We start from the raw sequence: 21,486 nt of genomic DNA, 5'->3' as shown, positions 1-21,486 counted from the left end.
AGTTGGCAGAGGCCTTTGCAAACCAATGGCTCCAGCCTGGGACCCAGACAGGGATGGGGAGGGCTAGTTCTGCACCCAGCTCCATGGCCTCTGTTTCCTCCCAGGTACCAGGAGGTCCAGGCGGCCCAGAAAGCACTGGGGACGGCTATGGCAGAGGTGCTGCCTGAAGCGGAAAGCGTGTTGGCCACAGTGCAGCAAGTTGGCGCAGATACAGCCCCGTACCTGGCTTTGCTGGCTTCCCCGGGAGCTCTGGTCAGCTCAGTTGTCTCAGAGCTCTGTGTGGGGTCGGAAGGATCTATTATAGAAGCTGGAGGCTGGGCACGGTGGCTCACGCCTGTAATCCCAGCACTTTGGGAGGCCGAGGCGGGTGGATGACCTGAGGTCAGGAGATTGAGACCACCTTGGCCAACGTAGTGAAACCTCATCTCTACTAAAAATACAAAAATTGGCCGGGCGCGGTGGCTCAAGCCTGTAATCCCAGCACTTTGGAAGGCCGAGACGGGCGGATCACGAGGTCAGGAGATCGAGACCATCCTGCTAACACGGTGAAACCCCGTCTCTACTAAAAAAATACCAAAAAAAACTAGCCGGGCGTGGTGGCGGCGCCTGTAGTCCCAGCTACTCGGGAGGCTGAGGCAGGAGAATGCCGTAAACCCAGGAGGCAGAGCTTGCAGTGAGCTGAGGTCCGGCCACTGCACTCCAGCCTGGGCGGCAGAGCGTCTCCGTCTCAAAAAAAAAATTACAAAAATTAGCTAGGTGTGGTGGTGTGTGCCTGTAACCCCAGCTACTAGAGAGGCTGAGGCAGAAGAATGGCTTGAACCTGGGAGGGCAGAGGCTTCAGTGAGCCAAGATTGCAGCACTGCACTCCAGCCTTGGTGACAGAGTGAGGCTCCATCTCAAAAAAGAGGAAAAACAAACAAACAAACAAACCTATTATAGCATCTGGAGAAACCAGTGGGGCCCGGGCAGAGGCAGGTGACGTGGCTCATTTTTAACTATATCACAGCTAAGTCAAATGATATAACCTATCTATGGGACTTGGCAGAGTCAGAGCCCAACCATTCTCTGTTGATGATAATGTCAAGGCTGGGGCCTCTTCCTCCTTACAATGACATTAGCAATGTCATCAGATGGACACAGGATGCAATTCCAGCTCTGCCACTCCAGCTCTGTGACCTCGGCCAAGGACTTTCCCTCCCTGAGCCTCAGTCTGTCACATGGAACTCACCCATTAGGTTATTTCAAGGCTCCTCCCATGGGAGCTGGACAGAGATTGGGGAGCAATGCACGAGGTAGCTGGCCGGCCCCTCTGTGCCCATCACCTTATACTCATCACCTCTGTGTGAGTCAGGTCCATTGTGTCAATTCAGTAACCCTGAAATCCCAAAACTCAGAAACTGAACATGAATTCAGCTTATACAAATACATTTGGGACAAATGCTAACCCAGATCGATGCCCAAGGCTGCTTGTTTGAGGTCTTTGCTCCTCCCACTGCATTGGAGAGTGATGCACAGCTGTTAGCGTGTTCGAGCCCAGGTTCTGCTTCCAACACCACTGAGGGTGTTCGATCGTATGTAGTACCTGCACAGTTCTCCTCTAAAGTCTGGGAAATTCTGCATTCTGAAGCCATCCAGTCCCCAGGTCTCAGTTCAGGACTGTGGAGCTGAGGAAGCGTTCCCACTTTGCAGTGAGCAGTGTGGGTCGGGGAGGTTGGCTGGGTTGCTCAAGGTCACACAGCTAGAAATTGGTAGGGCTGTCATCTGAGCCCCAAGCGAGGGGTTCCCCAGCCTGGCTCCTCTTGCCCTGGCCCCTCTGCCTCCTAGGGTCCACACAAAGCCCCACCCCTGCTATTCCTGCCTCTGGGCTTCCGAGCTCCCTGGGGCATCAGCTAGCTCATCAGGTTTTCAGGAGGCTTGGGGTTCTGGGCTGGCAGCCAGGGGCAGACCCGATGCCTCAGTCCAGCAGGGCACCTCCCCTAAGTAGAGAATCCGCCACTTGCCCTTCCTGCCAGGCCCTGCCTGAGCCCACTGTCTCCCTGCAGCCTCAGAAGTCCTGGGCTGAAGACCTGAGCCTGAAGGCGAAGATCCTGGAGAAGACAGTTGCGTCACAACAGCACATGGCCACCAAGGCTGCCCGAACCCTCCATGCTGCTGCCCAGGCAGCGCTACGGCAAACAGAGCCCCTCACACAGGTCAGCTCTTGTGCTTCAAAGCGGGGGACCTGGGAGAGGTTGGGGCTACCCTGAAGGTGATCTGGGGTCAGGGTTGCAGGAGGGAGAAGGGCAGAGACAGAAGTAGCTCTGTCCTGCCGGGCGCAGTGGCTCACGCCTGTAATCCCAGCACTTTGGGACGCCGAGGTGGGTGGATCACAAGGTCAGGAGATCGAGAGCATCCTGGCTAACATGGTGAAACCCCGTCTCTACTAAAAATATAAAAAATTAGCCAGGCGTGGTGGCACACGCCTATAGTCCCAGCTATTTGGAAGGCTGAGGCAGGAGAATTGCTGAACCCAGGAGGCGGAGGTTGCAGTGAGCTGAGATTGCACCACTGTACTCCAGTCTGGCAACAGAGTGAGACTCTGTCTTAAAAAAAAAAAAAAAAAAAAAAAAAGATATATCTGTCCATCCCTGCGGGACCTCCTGCAAAACTCCACACGCAGCCTGAGGCAGGGGAGGGGACCCTGATACCCTGAGAAGAGACGATGGACAGACCGACAGAGGACAGCACCAGCAGCATGCGGGCCACACCCACCATCCTGGGATGGTTCTCGCTCATGCCTCCATTCATTAGTTCATTCTCTAGTTCATTCATGGCTCATTTGAAAGCTGCAGAGAAGTGGCCACTTTCCAAGGCAGCTGTACCGATATTTTTGTTTGTTTTTAATTTTGTTTTTGAAATAGAGTCTTGCTCTATTGCCCGGGCTGGAGTGCAGTAGTGCAATCTCGGTTCACTGCAACCTCCATTTCCCGGGTTCAAGTGATTCTCCTGCGTCAGCCTCCAGAATAACTGGGACTACAGGTGCGTGCCACCGTGTCTAGTTAAATTTTTTTGTATTTTTAGTAGAAATGGGGTTTCACCATGTTGGCCAGGCTGGTCTTGAACTCCTGGCCTCAAGTGATCCACCTGCCTCGGCCTCCCAACGTGCTAGGATTATAGATATGAGCCACCACACCCAGCCCCATTCCTTTTATTTATTTATTTATTTATTTATTTTGAGACAGACTCTTATCTGTTGCCAAGGCTGGAGTGCAGTGGTGCGATCTTGGCTCACTGCAGCCTCTGTCTCCCAGGTTCATGCAATTCTCCTGCCTCAGCCTCCAGAGTAGTTGGGATTACAGGCCTGCGCCACCACGCCCAGCTAATGTTTGTATTTTTGGTGGAGATGCGGTTTCACCATGTTGTCTAGGCTGAACTCCTGATCTCAGGTGATCCCCCCGCCTCAGCCTCCCAAAGTGCTGGGATTACAGGCGTGAGCCATCGCGCCCGGCTTCCATTCTTTTTAAAGACAGGATAAGGGGGCTGTCTGTGAGGCGTGAGAATGTATTTGAAGAGCAGAGCCCAGTGCCCGGCACTTACCTGGGGAGCTTGGCTTTGCCCCGGGGTAGCACCTGCTGATCTGGTCCACTGCCCTCGTCCACTGCCCTCGTCTTTTTTTTTTTTTTTGAGACGGAGTCTCGCTCTGTCGCCCAGGCTGGAGTGCAGTGGCGTGATCTCGGCTCACTGCAAGCTCCACCTCCCGGGTTCACGCCATTCTCCTGCCTCAGCCTCCCGAGTAGCTGGGACTACAGGCGCCCGCCACCGCGCCCGGCTAGCTTTTTGTATTTTTAGTAGAGACGGGGTTTCACCGTGGTGTCGATCTCCTGACCTTGTGATCCACCCGCCTCGGCCTCCCAAAGTGCTGGGATTACAGGCGTGAGCCACCGCGCCCGGCCTACTATTTATTCTTATTATAGTGACATTCACATGGCATACAAACACCCATTTTAGATTAAATGGCTTTTAGCACATTCACAAAGTTGTGCCACCTCCACCTCATTCTAGTTTCAGAACATTTTCACCACCCCTAACCCCATGCCCACTCAGCAGTCACTCCTCATTTCCACTCCCGAGGCCCTGGCAGCCTCCACTCTGTTCTCTGTCTCTGTAGATTTCCTTCGTCCAGCTCTTTCGCAGAAACAGAATCATGTAATACGTATCGATGGTGTCAGGCTTCCTCCTATTAGCATCATCTTTTCAGGGTTCACCTGCCTTGCAGCCTGGATCTATACTTCCTCCCTTTTTAAGGCTCGGTCATATTCCAGTGTGTGGATGAAGCATATTTTGTTTACCCACTCATCCATCAAACCCAAATTATTTGAGTGGATCTAGTCCTGTTGAGTGGCAGTGGGGAAGAAACTGATTTTCTATAAGTCAAGGTGTGTCATAAACAGATTTGTGATTTTCACATCCACTTGCTAAGATAGAGCAGTCTTGTCCTGTCCTCTCCTCTCCTCTTCTCTTTTTTTTTTGAGATGGAGTCTTTATGCCACCCAGGCTGCAGTGTAGTGGCTTGATCTCGGTTCGCTATAACCTCTGCCCACAGATTCAAGCCATCCTCCTGCCTCAGCCTCTCCGAGTAGCTGGCATTTCAGGCATGCACCACCACACCTAGCTAATTTTTTTTTTTTTAATTTTTAGTAGAGACAGGGTTTCACCATGTTGGCCAGACTGGTCTCGAACTCCTGACCTCAAGTGATCTGCCCACCTCAGCCTCCCCAAGTGCTGGGATTACGGGCACGAGTCCCTGTACATGGCTAATAGAACATGTTCTTTTTTTTTTTTTTTTGAGAGGGAGTCTCGCTCTGTCGCCCAGGCTGGGATGCAGTGGCCGGATCTCAGCTCACTGCAAGCTCTGCCTCCCGGGTTTACGCCATTCTCCTGTCTCAGCCTCCCGAGTAGCTGGGACTACAAGCGCCCGCCACCTCGCCCGGCTAGTTATTTTTTGTATTTTTTAGTTGAGATGGGGTTTCACCTTGTTAGCCAGGATGGTCTCGATCTCCTGACCTCGTGATCTGCCTGTCTCGGCCTCCCAAAGTGCTGGGATTACAGGCTTGAGCCACCGCACCCGGCCAATAGAACATGTTCTGAAGAGATGTTCAGGTGTTCTTCTCGTTCCATTTTTTTTTTTTTTTTTTTTTTTTTTTGAGACGGAGTCTTGCTGTGTCGCCCAGGCTGGAGTGCAGTGGCCGGATCTCAGCTCACTGCAAGCTCTGCCTCCCGGGTTTTTATGCCATTCTCCTGCCTCAGCCTCCCGAGTAGCCGGGACTACAGGCGCCCGCCACCTCGCCCGGCTAGTTTTTTGTATTTTTAGTAGAGACAAGGTTTCACCGTGTTTGCCAGGATGGTCTCGATCTCCTGACCTCATGATCTGCCCACCTTGGCCTCCCAAAGTGCTGGGATTACAGGCATGAGCCACTGCGCCTGGCTATTCTCATTCCTTTAATCCTAGTGTTTCAGTTTTCCTCTGGGATTTTGTGGACAGGTATCTCTTGGGAGATATTCCGGGTTCAACTTTTATATAATAGCACAGATCAGGTGCTCCTGGTGGACAGTGTGGCCCAGAGTCAGGGATTTGGTGATGACTTGGGCACCCATATATGTGGGTTTGGTGCCCACTGAGCTGCCCCCAGGCCCTGCACCTGTGGAGCCAGCTGCCCAGCCTCTCCTCGTCTCTCTCCAGCTACACCAAGAAGCCAGAACCGCCCTGACCCAGGCTTCCTCGTCTGTCCAGGCTGCCACAGTGACCGTCATGGGAGCCAGGACTCTGCTGGCTGACCTGGAAGGTACGTGAGTCCAGCTGACCACTAGGCTCTGTGATGCACAAACGCCCCTGACAGCCACTCAGCTCTCGCCTCAGCCAGGGCAGGCTTGCAGGGGACAGGAGTCTGGTCTTGTGGGTTTAATGAAGCCAAGTGGACTTTCCCTCCACCTCTCAGGATCCTGCCCCATCTCATACATCACTCACCTTGGACTTGCCCATGTGGCTATCCTATACACCCCAGGTCATCAGACCACATGCAGAGCCCCTCCAGACCAAGTGAGAGGAGACTCTGACATCATTGGCTGTCCACCCAGGTCAAGTCCACTCTGGCCCGGGCTCCAGTTAGTTATCTGGTACAAATATGGCTGTCCGGGTCCAATGTTGAGTTGGGGCTACGGGAAAGGGATGGAGTTTCTCTTTAGAAGGGGCTATGGGTTGATGCCATTCCGGGCCTTTTTTTGAACTTTAGGAAAATAGGGCCAAGCGCCCCCATTTTGCAGATGGGTAGGCTGCAGAGGAAAGGAATTTTGCAGAGGAAAGGAATTGCTATTCATCCCTGGGTCAGAGCTAAGCTGGGAATAGAAGCCAGCAAGTATTACAATTCTACAAGTACCCACCTGTGCAATGGGCTTCTGTGATATCCAATTTGCTCCAGAGAGAAGCCCCCTCACCCTTTATTTGTGGCTCCTTATCCAACAGGCTGGATAAGGAGCATACTCTGAACCCCAGATGTCTCTTGGGGTCTGAGGCCAGAAGTCAGACTTCTGCTGTTGTCTTGGTTCTGTGGCCTCCCTCCCCAACCCTGCCCATTGCCGAGAAGAGATGGAGCTCTAGCTGTGGACCCAGCCCCTCGGGGGCAGAGGATGGGCTGTCAGTGGTCCTGTTCCCCAGCTTCCTGGCAGCTTGAAGTCCTAGTCACCCATCGTTTGGGGACTTCCTGTGGGAAAGGCATGGCCGTGTATGCTTAAGTATCTAGAGTCATATTTAGAAAAAGGTACATTCAATGACTTACAAGGATGGAATATTAGGATCTTAGAACATTAGAATGATAAGAGGTCTTCCGGTCATCTGGTGCAAATCTCACACCTGGAAGTAGACTCATCCACCCTCAGCTTGCCTGTCTCCTACAATGGGGATCTCACTACCTTACAAGGTTTTACCTTCTCATTGTCGGGGTTCTGAGAATGAGAACGTTCTTGTTTGTAGTGGATGGAAATTTCCTTGCACTGCTCCCGTAATCCACAAGAGGGCTCACCTCAAACCTCTAACCCCAGGCTCTTTTTCCCATTCTGATCCCATTTTAGAGACACCCCCCTCTTACCACCAGCTGGGCTGTGCTCCGCTGGTGTTCAGGATAAAAGGAAAATTCACGAAGTCAACTGTGGAGCAGTTTTCCCCAGGGTGTGGCCAGGGGTCTCCTAGCCTATGATACACTCTGCCAAGAGAGGGCTTGTGTTCAAATAAGTTTAGGAACTGTCTCTGGCTGCAGCATCCTCTTGAGGTCTTACAGAGAACACTTGAGAATATTAAAGGCTCTGAGAAGGCCTGTAATAAAGAAACCTGCTTCACTTTCAACTTAATTGACACTTCCCCCTAACGTTTGTCAACACCGTGGAGAATTAGGGTTTCACAGAATACATGTTGAGAAACATCAATTTTGTGTAAAAAGGAGCAAAGCAGATCTAATTTCTGGGCAGAACAATTCTATAATACTATGCCCCCAAACATTAGAAGGCTTCATTCATTTTAAAATTGACTTTGTCCACTGTAATCCGTAATTTATTATTATTTTTTTTTCCTGAGATAGTCTCTGTCACCCAGGCTGAAGTGCAGTGGCACAATCTCGCCTCAATGCAACCTCTGCCTCCTGGGTTCGAGCGATTTTCCTGCCTCAGCCTCCCTAGTAGCTGGGATTACAGGTGCCCACCACCATACCCGGCTATTTTTTTTTTTTCTGTTTTTTTTTTTTTTTTTTTTTTTTTTTTGAGACGGAGTCTCGCTCTGTCGCCCAGGCTAGAGTGCGGTGGCGCGATCTCCACTCACTGCAAGCTCCACCTCCCGGGTTCACGCCATTCTCCTGCCTCAGCCTCCCGTGTGGCTGGGACTACAGGCGCCCGCCACCGCGCCCGGCTAATTTTTGTATTTTTAGTAGAGACGGGGGTTTCACCGTGTTACTCAGGATGGTCTCGATCTCCTAACCTCATGATCTGCCCATCTTGGCCTCCCAAAGTGCTGGGATTACAGGCGTGAGCCACCGCGCCCGGCCTTTTCTGGTATATTTAGTAGAGAAGGGGTTTCACCAGTTTGGCCAGGCTGATTTTGAACTCCTGACCTCTGGTGATCCACCCGCCTCAGCCTCCCAAAGTGTTAGGATTACAAGTGTGAGCCACGGCGCCCGGCCTGTAATCAGTTCTTTTGATGATAAACTTCGTTTAGAATTTTTTTTTGAGTTGGGGTCTCACTCTGTCACCCAGGCTGGAGTGCAGTGGTGCAATCATAGCTCACTGTAGCCTTCAACTCCTGGCTTCAAGTGATCCTTCCATCTCAGTCTCATGAGTAGCTAGGTCTATAGGTGTGTGCCACCATGCCCAGCTAAGCTTTTGTCGTCTTGTAGAGATGAGGTCTCACTATGTTTCCTAGGCTGGTTTCGAACTCCTGGACTGATCCTCCTGCTTCAGCCTCCATAGTAGCTGGGATTACAGGTGTGAGCCACCACATCTGACTAAATTTCCCCTTAGAATGTTATCTGAAAGGAAAGGAGAGAGTCTCTTTGTTTACCAAGAAGGAAACTGCTTCTTACTGAATAATAAAATCTATGGGAATTCTAACATTTCTACCAGGTGTGGTGGCTCACACCTGTAATCCCAGCATTTTGGGAAGCCAAGGTGGGTGGATCACTTGAAGCCAGGAATTTGCAATCAGCCTGGCCAACAAGGTGAAACTCCATCTCTACTTAAAAAAAAAAAAAAAAAAAAAAGATTAGCCGGGTATGGTGTTGTGCGCTTGTAATCTCAGCTACTCAGGAGGCTGAGGCAGGAAAATCACTTAAACCCGTGAGGCAGAGCTTGCAGTGAGCTGAGATCTCTCCACTGCACTCCAGCCTGGGCAGAGACCTTGTCTCAAAAAAAAAAAAAGAATTGTAACATTTCCCTTTTTGTCTTGATTGCTTGAGAGCTCAGTGATCAATCGAACATTTGGTTTCTGCAATGTCATTATCCAGATTTTCTGGTACTTCTCCCTCCTTCTCTGTCCTTCCTCATCCTTCCAGTTACATCAGACTCTTGGTTTTCCATGGTAAGGAACCATTTGTTGATTTACCCATCACTATACACTGCCTCAAAGTATTGTTTAGATATAGGCGGTACATGAAAATGCCGAGCTGAGCAGACTGAGCCGTGGACTGTGCTAGCCCCCATCACTGGCCCCAGCATGGACCACCATGTAATTCCTTGACTTTATTTTTTATTTTTTTTTTTGAGACGGAGTCTCGCTCTGTCGCCCAGGCTGGAGTGCAGTGGCCGAATCTCAGCTCACTGCAAGCTCCGCCTCCCGGATTCCCGCCATTCTCCTGCCTCAGCCTCCCGAGTAGCTGGGACTACAGGCGCCCGCCACCTCACCCGGCTAGTTTTTTGTATTTTTTTAGTAGAGACGGGGTTTCACCGTGTTAGCCAGGATGGTCTCGATCTCCTGACCTCGTGATCCGCCCGTCTCGGCCTCCCAAAGTGCTGGGATTACAGGCTTGAGCCACCGCGCCCGGCCAATTCCTTGACTTTAATAGACATCCTAATAGAATGAATACCCATCTCAAAATTCCCCGAGCAGTATGTGTGTCTTGCTTGCTTTTGTTTCCTCCTGGATAAGCCTGAGAAGGTGATACGCAGGTTGCATGCACCTCAAACCTCCACTCGTTGTCCAGGGGTCTGTGGCCAGCCAGGCAGCTCTGCCAGCGGCTGCCTGGGAGGCGCTGGAGGTGTGAGCCCAGTTCCCCTGACCCAGCCTCAGCCGGGTTTGCAGGAATGAAGCTGCAGTTTCCTCGGCCCAAGGACCAGGCGGCACTGCAGAGGAAGGCAGACTCCGTCAGGGACAGACTCCTTGCAGACATGAGAAAGAAGACCAAGCAGGCGGAGAGGATGCTAGGAAACGCGGCCCCTCTTTCCTCCAGTGCCAAGAAGAAAGGCAGAGAAGCAGAAGTGTTGGCCAAGGACAGTGCCAAGGTCAGGGCGGTGGCTGTGACAATAGTGGCCTCCTGCCTCCTGGGGGACCGCCCTTCCGTGGGCCCCTTCCCGACATCCGTGCTGACTACTCCACACTCACTCACTGCTCAGTGGGCCCAGGCATTTAGCTCAGGGACTTCACGGGGGTGAGCCTGTGGGTTCCTCACAAAATAGGCGTCACTGCTGTCCTCATTGTACAGGTGAGAACGCTGAGGTGCAGCCAGGCTCATGAACTTAACCAGGACTTACACCTGGGTCTGCTGGCTTTCCTGTCTAAACGTCTAGGTTTTTCTTTTCTTTTTTGTTATTTTGAAGTTTGCGTTTATTTATTTTACCTGCCTTTTTGTTTTTAATTTTTTTCTTAATTTTTTGAGACAGAGTCTTACTCTGTGGCTCAGGCTGGAGTGCACTAGTGCCATCTCAGCTCACTGCAAACTCTGCCTCCTGGGTTCAAGTGATTCTCCTGCCTCAGATTCCAGAGTGGCTGGGATTATAGGCGTGCTCCACCACACCTGGCTAATTTTTGTATTTTTAGTGGAGCGGGGTTTCACCATGTTGGCCAGGCTGGTCTCCAACTTCTGATCTCAGGTGATCCACCTGCCTTGGCCTCCCAAAGTGCTGGGATTACAGGCGTGAGCCACTGCACCCAGCTTAAGTTGTGTGTGTGTGTGTGTGTGTGTGTGTGTGTGTGTGTGTGTCTGTGTGTCTGTGTGTGTTTTGTAGAGACTGGGTCTCTGTCGCCCAGGCTGGAATACAGTAGCGCAGTCACAGCTCACTGCAGCCTCAAACCCTTGGGCTTAACTGATCTTCCTGCCTCAGCCTCCTGAGTCACTGGGACTACAGGTCTGTGCCACTGTGCCTGGCTAATTTTTTTTTTTTTTTTGGTAGATATGTGGAGTCTCGGCCGGGTGTGGTGGCTCACTCCTGTAATCCCAGCACTTTGGGAGGCCAAGGCAGGCAGGTCACTTGAGGTCAGGAGTTCGAGATTAGCCTGGCCAACATGGTAAAACCCTGTCTCTACTAAAAATACAAAAAAAATTAGCCGGGCATGGTGTTGCGCACCTGTAGTCCCAACCACTCCGGAGGCTGAGACACAAGAATTACTTGAACCTGGGAGGTAGAGGTTGCAGTGAGCCAGATTGCACCACTGCACTCCAGCCTGGGCGACAGAGTAAGACTCTGCCTGAAACAAAAAAAGAAAGAAAGAAAGAAAGAAAAAGACTGGGGTCTCACTATGTTGCCCAGGCTGGTCTTGAACTTCTGGCCTCAAGCAAGCCTCCTGCCTCAGCCTCCCAAAGTGCTGGGACCATAGACATGAGCCACCGCACCCAGCCCTGGCTGATTTTAACTAGGCTTTTTAAAAATTGGTGCCAAATTCTAATCATTGCATATCTCCCCAGCTCTGTTGCTGGTTCTGTTGCTCACACACCAAGGAAACTGTCTTTATGGTGCCTAGGAAAAGTGCTGGATTTGCTGTAGGGGCTCCCTGGCTTGATCTCTTGTCATGCCACTTGGGCTCTGGCCAGCCCCTCCTCCCCTCTGTGCCTCTGTTTCCTCATCTGTAAAATAGTGGGGATTTCTCCTCCTGAGAGAAATGTGTGGTAGCCAGCAGTCTGCACGGTGCCCAGCACTTAGCCTGCGTTCAGTACGTATTTGTTGCATGCATGAGTGAATGAATGATCTGCCTGGCACAGACTACTTGACATTATTGCCATAAGAGCTATTTACCTCCAAAAGGACTTACTGCACTCACCTCTTCTCCCTGCCACTGCCACCCATCCCATAGCTTGCCAAGGCCTTGCTGAGGGAGGGGAACCAGGTGCACCGCCGTGCCAGCCGGCTCACCAGCCAGACGCAAGCCACGCTCCAACAGGCGTCCCGGCAGGTGCTGGATTCTGAAGCACGCCGACAGGAGCTGGAGGAAGCTGAGCAGGTACGTGTGCCAGGGCCCCCACGCTATTGCCTCCTGCCCCTGGCAGCCAGGGTGGGGGTGCCATTCAAGCTGTTTCTTCCTCCTCCCCCTGGAAGGTGGGTGCTGGGCTGAGCGAGATGGAGCAGCAGATCCGGGAATCACGCATCTCCCTGGAGAAGGACATTGAGGCCTTGTCAGAGCTGCTTGCCAGGCTGGGTAAGGAGGCCCCAAGGCTGGGCCCTGAAGCCCTGGGTCCGTGGGGCACCTCTAGGATCGGATCTTCCTGTGAGCTCCAGTCCTGGGGAAGATTTCCTCCTTGTCCTCATCACCATGCTTCCCGCATCCCCATCTTTGCGGTCAATCACAAGCATTTATAACCACGCCCAACCCCCTGTGCCATGTAAGACAGGGTTGGCATCTAGAAGTGAGTTCACTTTGAGTAACTCTTTGTGCCTCCAGAGCCGTCTATCCTTGGGGGTGGGGCAGAGGGGCACACAGAAAACTCACCGTTGGCAAGAAAACATATAGGCATCGGATGAGCAGGTCAGCCCTCAGGAGCTGAGGGTTCAGGAGAAGAAGAAAGACTGTCATGGCCGAAAATGTGGCATCAGGTGCTGGTTTAGGATCAGACCAAGGTTCAACTCTGGCTCTGTCCCTTCTTTGGCCCTTAGACCTTGGGCAAGTCACTCCACCTCTCTGAGCCTCGGATCCCCCATCTGGAAAATGGGAGTAACAATGGGGTGGTTTAGAAAGCGCTTACCACAGTGCATGGTGTATGTTGAGAGTGACTAAATAGCGGCTCCTAGGAAGGAGGTCAGATTCAAGACGGGCCTTAGCAAGGAGGCATTTTGGATGAAGGGAACAGCACCTCCCAAGGCACGAAGGTCCCAGAGGCCCAGTGTTGTGGGGAGGCTCAGGAGACAGCAGACAGGGCAGTTGGACTGAAAAGAAGAGCATGTATTTTTTTCAAATTGTAAAAGACACATAATAGTTTCCATCTTAACCATTTTGAAGTGTACAGTTCAGCAGCGTTAAGTTTATTCATTGCTGTGCGATCATCACCACTACCCATCTCCAGGACACTTTCATCATCTCCAACTGAAGCTCTGTCTTCCTGAAACACTAACCCCCCATTTCCCTCCCCCAGCCCCTGGCAGCCATCATTCTAGTTTCTGTCTCTATGAATTTGACTACTCTGGGCCAGGTGCAGTAGCTCATGCCTGTAATCCCAGCACTTTGAGAGGCTGAGGCGGGCGGATCATTTGAGGGCAGGAGTTTGAGACCAGCTGGATCAACATGGTGAAACCCTGTCTCTTCTAAAGATATAAAAAAAAAAAAATAGTCAGGCATGGTGGCAGGTGCCTGTAATCTCAGCTACACAGGAGGGTGAGGCAGGAGGATCACTTGAACCTGGGAGGCAGAGGTTGCAGTGAGCCCAGATCGCAACACTGCACTCCAGCCTGGGCGACAGAGTGAGACTCTGTCTCAAGAAAAGAATTTGGCCGGGCGCGGTGGCTCAAGCCTGTAATCCCAGCACTTTGGGAGGCCGAGACGGGCAGATCACGAGGGCAGGAGATCGAGACCATCCTGGCTAACACGGTGAAACCCCGTCTCTACTAAAAAATACAAAAAAAAAAAACTAGTCGGGCGAGGTGGCGGGCGCCTGTAGTCCCAGCTACTCGGGAGGCTAAGGCAGGAGAATGGTGTAAACCCGGGAGGCGGAGCTTGCAGTGAGCTGAGATCCGGCCACTGCACTCCAGCCCGGGCGACAGAGCGAGACTCTGTCTCAAAAAAAAAAAAAAAAAAAAAAAAAAAGAATTTGACTACTCTGGAAATATGAAACCTCATATAACTGGAATCATACCGTATTTGTACTTTTAAAATTTTTTTGGAGACAGGATCTTGCTCTGTTACCCAGGCTGGAGTGCAGTGGTGCAATCGTGGCTCACTGCAGCTTCAAACTCCTGGGCTCAAGCAATTCTTCCACTTCAGCCTTCCAAGTAGCTGGGATCACAGGCAGGCACCACCACACCCAGCTAATTTTTTTTTGTTTTATGAGACAAAAGTATATGCTCCTTATGTTGCCCAGGCTGGTCTCAAACTCCTGGGCTCAAGTGATCCTCCTGCCTAGGCCTCCCAAAGTGCTGGGATCACAAGCGTGAGCCACCGTGCCCAGCCTTATTTGTCCTCTTTTGACTGGCTTATTTCACTTAGCAGAAAGTCATCAAGATTCACCCATGTGGCAGCATGCATTTTCAATTATCATTCGTAATAAGAGGAGAGAGAATTGCTACGCTCTGCACGTTGTCTGGACACCAGGCCCACACTAAGCTATTCACACATGTGATCTTACAGAATTCTTATACTCGCTTTTTTATGCAAGGACAGTTACTCTTTTGCCATTTTGCAGATGAGGAAACTGAGCGTGGAGAGTTTATTTTTATTTTTTATTTATTTTTGTTTTTTGTAGAGACAGCAACTCGTTATGTTAACCAAGCTGATGTTGAACTCCTGGCCTCAAGGGATGCTCCCACTTCAGGTTCCCAAAGTGCTAGGATTATAGGAGAGAGCCACCACACCCAGCCTAGCACACAGTTTAGATAATGTGCCCAGGGTGCCACAGCCAGCTGGTGGGGAAGCCATGGCTCACCTGCGGGTCCAAGTGACTCAGAGTGCGTGCAGGTAGCCCCTAGTCGACACCTAAGGCCCTGTCATGGAGCAGACACTCTCTTCAACCTTTCCTGCATTGTCACTGTCGTTCATTCACTTGTCACACTCTGTGTCGGCCTTGTGCTTGGCTTGGGGATTCGGACTGAACAGCACATGCCTGGCCCTTGCTCCAGGAGCCCTAGGCAGCCTGGGCAGGTAGAGTGGGGGCTGTAACCCATTTCTGAATCTCTTCAAAGACCAGGCTGTTTGGATTTTGCTGTGGGAAGTGGGGTCTCTTGAGGTCCTCCCAGGTCAGCAGGGCCTTGGCTCCCCTCTGCCTTCTCTTGCACCCTGGCTTGGTGCTCGCAGCTGCTTACCCAGGAGATCCAGGGCCTTGGGGAGCCCTGGGGCCCAGTGGAATCCTGCAAGGTTAGAAGAAGCCACTTGGGGCTGGACGCGGTGGCTCACGCCTGCAGTCCCAGCACTTTGGGAGGCCAAAGTGGGTGGATCACAGGAGGTTAGGAGTTTAAGACCAGCCTGACCAACATAGTGAAACCATGTCTCTACTAAAAATAGAAAAATCAGGCCAGGCGCAGTGGCTCACACTTGTAATCCCAGCACTTTGGGAGGCTGAGGTGGGCAGATCACCTGAGGTCAGGAGTTTGAGATCAGCCTGGCCAACATGGTGAAACGCTATCTCTACTAAAAATACAAAAAATTAGCCGGGCATGGTGGCAGATGCCTGTAATCCCAGATACTTGGGAGACTGAGGCAGGAGAATCGCTTGAACCTGAGGCTACAGTAAGCCGAGATCATGCCACTGCACTCCAGCCTGGACAACAGAGCAAGACTCCGTCTCAGTAAATAAATACATGCATACATGCATACATACATACATACAAAAATTAGCTGGGCATGGTGGTGTGGGCCTGTAATCCCAGCTACTCGGGAGGCTGAGGCAGGAGAATCACTTGAATCCAGGAGGTGGATGTTGCAGTGAGCTGACATTGTGCCACTGCACTCCAGCCTGGGTGACAGAGTGAGACTCCATCTCAAAAAAAAAAAAAAAAAAAAAAGAAGCCACTTTGGACTTACCTCCCCATTGCCGTCACTCTCCCACCTGGCTGAGATCCATCTTTCTGTTAAACATTACACTTCGTGACAAGGTGACAAGGGCCAGATGGGAGAGATGCAGCCTGCAGATTCTATTCCGTCACCATTGCTAGCAGTTCTAATGTGAGCACCTGGCCCCAGGGTTAGGGTTGGGGTTAGGGTTAGGGTTAGGGTCGATGCTTGGGGAGACACAGAGAAGTCCTTAACCCCAGGAAGCAGTGTGAAGACATGCAGGGGCCAGAACCAGGACCCCACTGCCGCCTTCCAGGCCTGCAGTCCCTGATCCAGCTGCCTCACTGCCTCGCTCTGGAGCCAGGGACCCTGTGGTTTACCCCAGTGACTGCCCACATCCAGGCCCACAGGCAGCATCTGTAAATGTGTGTGTCAGTGAATTGAGCCAGCATGTTCGAGCCGGCAAAAATCACAGGGGCCTCTCTCCCACACTGTTGTGTAAATGAGTAAACTAAGACTCAGAGAGGACTTAGGAGGCCTTCTTTTTTGACAATAATAATAAATCCATCAACAAATATGACATTTGTCAAGTGCCACCCAGGAGGATGTTCCCGAGTCTGCCCAGGGGCCCGTTGGGATGCATGGTTCCTCACCCACCTCCCAGACCTTCTGGTCCCCGTCTTTCCCTGGTGGATGGCGGGCTGTTGGAATCCTGGGAGGCCTGGGCTGGGGAGAGGCTCAGGGGCTGGGGGGTGCCCTGGGGCCCGAAGGGCTGCCGGCTCACAATGAGGCTGTTTGTGCCCCACCACAGGGTCGCTGGACACCCATCAAGCCCCAGCCCAGACCCTGAACGAGACTCAGTGGGCACTAGAACGCCTGAGGCTGCAGCTGGACTCCCCGGGGGCCTTGCAGAGGAAACTCAGGCTGCTGGAGCAGGAATCTGAGCAGCAGGAGCTGCAGATCCAAGGCTTCGAGAGTGACCTCGCCGAGATCCGCGCTGACAAACGGAACCTGGAGGCCATTCTGCACAGCCTGCCCGAGAACTGTGCCAGCTGGCAGTGAGGGCTGCCCAGATCCCCGGCACACACTCCCCCACCTGCTGTTTACATGATCCGGGGTGTGCACACTACCCCACAGGTGTGCCCACACAGGTGTGCCCCGGAGCCGGCTGCTGTGAACTCGCCCCCACGTGAATAGTCACACTCCCTGCCGATTCTGTCTGTGGCTTCTTCCCTGCCAGCAGGACTGAATGTGCGTACCCAGTTCACCCGGGTATCAGTGCACACTCACCCCTGCACATGCATAAACAGGCACACCCCAGTGTCAATAACATATACACGTGAGGGTGCATGTCTGTGTGATGACCCACATGTGTTCAGGTCCATCCAGTCTACAGCTTACGGTCCACACACTTTACAGTACACAGCTGTTGTGAGAGCCACCTGTGTGCCAGGCACCCTCTGGATATCGGGCAAGTTGTTACATGAGATGCCCTGGGGTGCTACATCCTCTCACTCCAGACAGCAGGGGGGTCTCAGCAGATCTGCAGAGATCAAGGAGGTCAGCAACAGCCGGAGCCTCTAGTGCCAGAGCTGGCTGCCCTCTGTTTCATGGCAGCTCCCCGACCTGTGTTGCTGCATGCACGCCCCACAGCCCGACACAGCCAGAGGAACAACAGGCCAAGAAATGCAAGATCTTGGGAGGGTTCTCAGCAGTGGAATCTGAGACCCTGAGGCCACGGCCAGGCCTGCTAGTCCGGCTAGAGCAAGGTCCACTCCTGGCAAGAGTGTCACTGGCTTCACTGGATGCTTCCCTCTCAGGGTCCTGGGACTGCACCAGACGCCCTGAGGGAATGGCCCGCCCTGGCCTGTACCCACTTCAGCGTGTGATCTATCCAAAGAGCCAGGCCCAAGAGCGCCTAGGTCAGGGGGCTCAGGCTACCAGGAGCACGCCTTTGTGCCCCCAGCAACCCAGTTGACCTTTAATTGACGCTTTCCAAACCAGCCCTGCAGCACCACTTGCCATGTGGGAGGCCACAAGGGTGTGCGAGCCTGGCTGCCATTCTAGTCTGTCCTGCCTGGGAATCGCCCTGTGGCCAGGCCCGCATGCCGGCCTCTGCCCAGGACTCCTCAGCATTTCCTCTTGGCATCCTTCCCTCCCCCAGGCCCTCTTCCAGCAGATGGCAAGGCCTTGGCATTGGGAAGACAGGCACCTCTGCGGGCTCAGCCCCCTCCCATGGCTCCCCTGACAGGGGCAGGGGTAGGGCAGCAGCATAGACCAATTCTGCTTAACGTGGAAATAAAGGACCGTTTTACTGGGCAGGGTGGTGTGCCTTTCACCCTCCCCCACTGGTGGGCAGCCAGGGCCCTGGCTGTGGGTGTGCACGTGACACACCTAGTAGGTGGCCAGCGTGTGGACTGGACGTTGGTAGGAAGGTGGCAAAAGCCGAGCTCGTGGCTGGGCCAGTGCCTCCCATTAGAGGGTTTTTCTGGGGTCATGTGATCACAGGTACCTACCACGCAAAGCCTAGGAGCTGGGGCGTTGGAGGGGTGGGGTGCAGAGAGGCCCTCAGCTGACCTCTGGTTCAGGCTGGAGACGAACTCACAGCCAAGTGTCCGAGGATGGTGAGGATCAGGGAGGGGCGCCATCCAGGAGTGGGAGGGTGTGGGTTGGGCCTTGAAGGGTGGGGAGGCAGAGGAGGAAGCAATCCAGGCAAGAGGGTGGACAACAGTCCCGGCCCTGCAGGGTGGTGGCTCGGCCAGCTTGCATCACTCCAGGAACCCAGGTTGAATGGGATGGGATGTTGGAGCTGCGCAGTCAGGGCTCTTGGCCGCAAGCCCCAAACTCCTCCTGAGATGATTTCAGAAGAAAAGCGGTGTTGGGAGGGTCGCTTGGAACCCTGGGGTAAAAATGGCTGCTAGGTGTTGGAGATAGCCTAGGGAGGGGAGCCTGAGGCTTCCAGGATAGGCTGGCTTCCCTCTTTCCCCCTCCCACCTCTCTTCTTGGTCTCTGTCTCTGTCTCTGCTCTCCTCTCCTGTATCTACTTTGTTCTTTTCTCTTAATTTTTTTTTTCTTGAGACAGAGTCTCGCTGTGTCACCCACGCTGGAGTGCAATGGCATGATCTTGGCCCACTGCATCCTCCACCTCCCAGGTTCAAGCAGTTCTCCTGCGTCAGCCTCCTGAGTAGCTGGGACTACAGACGCTTGCCACCATGCCCAGCTAATTTTTGTATTTTTAGTAGAGACAGGGTTTCACCATGTTGGTCAGGCTGGTCTCAAACTCCTGGCCTCAGATGATCCACCTGCATTGACCTCCCAAAGTTCTGGGATTTCAGGCATGAGCCCCCGTGCCCGGCCCGTTGTTTTCTCTTTGCAGAGTGGCTTTCTTTGCTTTGCTTTTTTTTTTTTTTTTTGAGACGGAGTCTCGCTCTGTCGCCCGGGCTGGAGTGCAGTGGCCGGATCTCAGCTCACTGCAAGCTCCGCCTCCCGGGTTTACGCCATTCTCCTGCCTCAGCCTCCCGAGTAGCTGGGACTACAGGCGCCCGCCGCCTCGCTCGGCTAGTTTTTTGTATTTTTTAGTAGAGACGGGGTTTCACCGTGTTAGCCAGGATGGTCTCGATCTCCTGACCTTGTGATCCGCCCGTCTCGGCCTCCCAAAGTGCTGGGATTACAGGCTTGAGCCACCGCGCCCGGCCTTCTTTGCTTTTCTTGTGCCCGATAGGAGAGGATAACCACTCCCACCGCCATCCCCCATAATGGCCCCAGGTGTACATGTCATCAGGTCCAGTGCTTGCAAGAGACAAGCTGGTGACTGTATCCTGATTCCAGCTTCTCTGCTTAGGTGAAGTCCTCCCCATCCCCTGTCCAGGATAATGAGGATCTCTCTGGATCCAAGGCCATATAATGGATGACCAGTGCCACCCGCCAACCTAATGGGAGATGGAGTTCAGAGAAGAGGTGTGCTCCTCCACAGAAAACTGTAAAATCCAGGCTACAGTGGGGGATTGACATGATTAAGCTGAGCTAGGAGTGACTTGGTCCCTAGATGTCTGGGCAGAGGTGGGGAGGCCGAAGATGGGGGAGCTGCTGCTGCACAGTGAGTTTGCTGATTGGCGTCCGGTGTAAGTGATGTTGAGAAGATGGGGTTCTTCCAAGACCTCTGGGATAGGGTCTGATGTCCCCCTCCCACCTCCCTCCAGTGTCTCAGCTGATGGCACACAGTCGTCCTGTTGCCTGCTCTTGGCATTGAGCCTTTATCCACTCAAGCCGTGGGATCCAGCAAAGCTTAGTCCCAGCATCCCTGATGGGTGGAGAACTCGGGCCTGACGTGTTGTGACTCACGCAGTCTAATCATGCCTGGTGCATATGCTGATCCATTCTCTGGCCTCAGAGGTGGGGCCACTGCTGGGTGGAATGCGGCAGCTGTTGAACATCTGGCTAGCAATGCAGTCCAGCAGCTGAGTAGGAGAAGGTGGGGTGGCCCCTGCCCTGTAGGGTGGCTGATTGGGGCCAACCAGCCCGACTGGCCAGGGCAATAGGCTGCTGGAGCCTGGAGAGGGAAGTGCATTATGAGGGCTCTGTCCTAAGTCCGCTCCCATCCACCTAGGGTGATAACAGTAAGCTTTTAGCCTCTGCTTAAACTATCCAGCAGGTCATCAGAGTTACAAAAGTCCCTGCTTAGTGCGTTCTGGGTTACTTCATTGTGAAGATCAGGGGACTGAAGCTCAGCCAGGTCAAGTGCCTCACCCAAGGTCATGCAGCTTGGCCAAATCCAAAGCCTTGGTGAATGGACAGAGGAGTGTCACCTAGGAGAAGTGGGCGCTGGTCTTGCTGGGGAGGAGGGGACTGCCCCTGGACTGCTGCCCTGACCTCAGCCCCATCCCATTCTGCCTAGCCCCTCAGGGCACTTCCCTCCCCAGGGACAGCCACAGAAAAAAAGATGATCTCAGCTGGGCGTGGTGGCTCACGCCTGTAATCCCAGCACTTTGGGAGGCCGAGGCAGGTGAATCACCTTAGGTCAGGAGTTCGAGACCAGCCTGGCCAACATGGTGAGAACCCATCTCTACTAAAAATACAAACATTAGTGGGGCGTGGTGGTGTGTGCCTGTAGTCCCAGCTACTTGGGAGGCTGAGGCAGGAGAATCACTTGAACCTGGAGGCGAAGGTTGCAGCGAGCCAACATCAAGCCACTCCACTCCAGGGCCACAGAGCAAAACTCTGCCTCAAAAAAAAAGAGTCAGATGGAGGCACGCTCAGTGTGCACGGTGGGGCCATTCCGAGTGCTGTCTGCCCCGGACAGCGCCTGTCTATGCCTGTGGCCCACCATTATGAGGAGTGCTCCCTTGACTCTGGCTCTCCTGATTTGGACACTAGACTTCACGGTCACTCTGGCCACAGGTTCCCCATCCTGCCCCCGATCTCCGCTTTTCCTGGAGTCATGGGTTCTCCTGCTGGTGGCCTTGCGCCCCAGCTCCAGCTTCCTGACTTTTCTCTTCTGGAAATGGGAATGCCAAGTCCAATGGGAATGCCAAGTCCTATTTCATGCAGTTTTGAGAATGAAATGACTGATGTACGGTGCAAAGTGCCTGTGAGTGTCCAAGAAATCGGTTTTATTAACAAGACACGAGTTCATTCCAATGGATTTGACGGGCCACTGTTGTCACAGCAGCCGCACCGTCCCAAAGGCAGCCGAGTAATGTTTGAGCGCCGACTCCCCGACGGTACTTGGTCCTCACAACCACCCCATGGAGTTCATGCTGAGATCCTCGCATTTCATTTCTGTGGCAGGGACTTGCTGAGGTCCGGGGAGGGGAGAGAGGAGGGGTGCGGCCGCCCCGCGCTGTGCA

The 21,486-nt window shown here is 53.1% G+C and overlaps 1 protein-coding gene across 3 annotated transcripts in view; it reads left to right on the top strand.

Moving 5' to 3' along the window:
- The window catches only part of LAMC3 (laminin subunit gamma 3), an 89,515-nt gene extending 71,556 nt beyond the window's left edge, over window positions 1-17,959 (top strand). Inside the window, exons 22-28 of one of the 3 annotated variants that reach the window (XM_045373951.3) lie at window positions 105-252; window positions 2,043-2,192; window positions 5,720-5,822; window positions 9,815-10,014; window positions 11,801-11,947; window positions 12,043-12,142; window positions 16,452-17,959. In XM_045373951.3, coding sequence (XP_045229886.2) covers window positions 105-252; window positions 2,043-2,192; window positions 5,720-5,822; window positions 9,815-10,014; window positions 11,801-11,947; window positions 12,043-12,142; window positions 16,452-16,702 — 1,099 coding nt within the window. In that variant the 3' untranslated portion in view covers window positions 16,703-17,959. Of the gene's footprint in view, window positions 1-104; window positions 253-2,042; window positions 2,193-5,719; window positions 5,823-9,796; window positions 10,015-11,800; window positions 11,948-12,042; window positions 12,143-16,451 lie in introns of all 3 variants that reach the window. The other 2 variants (XM_045373950.3, XR_012424246.1) reach the window with 2 other exon arrangements.
- The last annotated feature ends 3,527 nt before the right edge of the window (window positions 17,960-21,486 follow it).

Source organism: Macaca fascicularis, chromosome 15 (assembly GCF_037993035.2).
Source record: "Macaca fascicularis isolate 582-1 chromosome 15, T2T-MFA8v1.1".
NCBI lineage: Eukaryota > Metazoa > Chordata > Mammalia > Primates > Cercopithecidae > Macaca > Macaca fascicularis.
This window is presented reverse-complemented; position numbering and strand designations above follow the sequence as displayed.